Consider the following 2,906-nt stretch of genomic DNA (forward strand, 5'->3'; position numbering starts at 1 on the left):
ACATGCATATACAACATAACATTATATCTAATTGTACTTGGTTTAGGTTGTTGGAGTTTTTATGAAAAAAATTGTGAATTAGAATGTAGCCTACCAGCCGTGGTCTCATGAAGTGATTCTATTTCATCTAAAATATTTCTTGATAGAATCTAGATGCAAAACATTTTTACAAGAATCTAGGTCTCTATCAAATACTATGCATAGTATATATCAGTTTTGGACTTAAATCACATGCATATACAACATAACATTATATCTAATTGTACTTGGTTTAGGTTGTTGGAGTATGAATCCCAAGCTCAACTCGAATAGAGCTAGCTCTTATGGCTGTCTTTGGCAGGGTTTTTATCAAGGTTTCACCACCGGTTTAATTAGAAACCTAACTAAACGTGTACACACAAGAATGACTTCTAAAGCCAAAATTAAACTACAAATAGTGAGTCAAAACCATTTTTCATCAAACACCGAAACTATCAAAACATGGTTTTTATTGATATCATCATTTTCAAAAGAAAAATCCAAATCATGAGAAAAGGAGTCTAACTTAAAACAATCTAAAACCTACCTCAACACGTTCGAGAAAGAAACAAGCTGAGTTAGATCGAGCAGCGCCGAGCGAGCCATGCATGAGTTGTTTGTCTAGCCCTAACTACCTTGAGAACTAGTAACAAAATTTACACGCTAGCTCCATAGAGCTACAACTACAAGTATCTCTATACTCACATGCCAATATTGCATATAGGATAATTTCAGATGAATCATATCGAAAAGTTGATATATTGTGGTGAGAATTTGCCAGGGAATCGAAGACTAGTGTCCTGTTCTTCCAGCACTAACTATAGACAGCTAGTAATAAATTTGAACGGCCAAGCTCCACTGATCGAGCTACATTCACATATACAAATAATATTGCAGACACACCTTTGTTGCAATTTGCATAGAATACTTTGGGAAGAGTCGGTAATAACATACGTAATGCAGAAGACATCAGATCAGGTAATAGCAGTTCTCATAGGCTCCCTTCATATCAATACACACAGTAGGGTGGTGTTATACTTACAAATCTATGAAACAAGTGTGTGTATTGATATGAAGGGAGCCTATGAAACAAGAACATAGAGATGTCTCTCATCCTTCTCGCAGTCTCGCATGATCAGAGATTCAGATGGCTTCTTATTACCATGGAGGAACAGGACGTAGAACCCACCACCGACGGTCGCGGCGGCGGCGACCCAGGCTGCGACCACGAGGCCGAGGGGCAGCACCTCCCTGATCTTCCAGGTGAAGGCGACGGTGAGGGTGGCAGTGAGGACTGAGCAGCCACACAGGCGAGCCTGGCGGTGAGGAGCCCCCATGCATCTCCTGTAAACAAACCTCAGTGCCCTGGTGATGCAATCAACGTACCATACCATAGTATAAAATGCTCAGATTTGAGTCAACGACTAAAAATGAGATGGGGGAACCATCATTTCCCCTTTCTTGTTGGAATAAAGCAAGAGACGCGTTGAGATTGTGCCATTGTGCTGGTTGGTGAGAAATATTGATACGTCTACCAATGAAAAATCCGCTCCATGTCCAGCACTTTGCATAGTATATATGTTCAAGTGGACAGGTGAAAGCGAGACTGAAAGATTTAATTTGTTCCAGGTGAAAACAACAGAACCCAGAAGAAATCAGACGAAGCCATCCACCGCTTACATTTTAATTATTTTCATTCATATGTCGCGGACAGATGTGGGTCAGTCTGAAATTCTCTGCATCAGAGCTAAGCAGGGTACAAACAACATACTTGCTCCAAATCTTGAGACCAGCACATAGATCTCCATCACTTGTCGCCATGGAGGAGGAACAGCATGCAGAAGCCACCGAGAACGGTGGCGGCGGCCATGACCCACGCCGCGACCGCGAAGGCCAGCGGCATGAGCGCGCCGATCTTCCAGGTGAAGGCGGCGGTGAGCGTGGCGGTGAGGAGCCACACGGCGAGCATGGCCCGGCCCCGCGCCGCGGACCCTGGCGGCGTGCGCTCGAAGCGGCGCAGGGACAGGAACAGGAGGAGCAGGTTGAGGTGGGAGAGGACGACGAAGGCGAGGTCGTGGCCGCCGCCGCGGCGGAGGCGGAGGCAGAGCGCGAGGTTGAGCCCGAGGGCGACGAGGATCCCCACCGTGGCTAAGGGCAGGCGGCGGCGGCGGCAGCTGCGGGATGGCGCCGGCGCCGCCGGATCCGGGTGGGGATCAGAGGAGGGTTTCGGCGGATCGGCGGCCATGGTTGCTGTTGCAGCCCAGTGGCGGGGGGGGGGGGGGGGGCACGGGGGGCCTGGCACCCCCTGACAAGCTACTAATCCTATAGTATATAGTGAGTACACATATATGTATTAGCTATCCAGCCCCTCCCATATATAGTGTTTAATGTTGCAATTGATCAACAACTAGCAGAGTTAGAAGATCGATTCAGTTCTCAAGCAACAGAGCTTTTGTCCCTTTGTGCTTCTTTGGATCCTAGGCTGGACACATTCAACATAGACAATATATGCAGTCTAGTGGACAAATATTATCCTGCTGATTTCTCAAGTCAAGAAAGGGCTCAATTGGAGAGTCAGCTGCCACATTTTCAAATTGATGTATGCAACCATCCAAAACTAAAGGAATTATCAACACTTGCTGATCTAACAAGTGGACTATTTAAAACAGGAAAATATTCATCTTATCCTACGGTGGACAGGTTGTTAAGATTAGTATTAACTCTTCCAGTATCAACTGCAACCACCGAAAGATGTTTTTCAGCTATGAAACTTGCAAAGACACGTCTCTGGTGTACAATGGGAGATAGTTTTTTACGAGATTGTTTGGTAATTTATATTGAGAAAGAATTGGCTGCATCAATCAGTACTAATGATATTATTATGGCCT

General features: G+C 45.4%; 1 protein-coding gene across 1 annotated transcript; it reads right to left on the minus strand.

The window, feature by feature from the left end:
* On the minus strand, positions 1,555-2,282 carry LOC8070735. Its single transcript, XM_021449159.1, has one exon. It carries the CDS (start codon positions 2,261-2,263, stop codon positions 1,826-1,828), a length of 438 nt encoding a protein of 145 aa, XP_021304834.1. The 5' UTR covers positions 2,264-2,282; the 3' UTR covers positions 1,555-1,825.

This window comes from Sorghum bicolor, chromosome 10 (genome assembly GCF_000003195.3).
Source record: "Sorghum bicolor cultivar BTx623 chromosome 10, Sorghum_bicolor_NCBIv3, whole genome shotgun sequence".
In the NCBI taxonomy this organism is placed as follows: Eukaryota; Viridiplantae; Streptophyta; class Magnoliopsida; order Poales; family Poaceae; genus Sorghum; species Sorghum bicolor.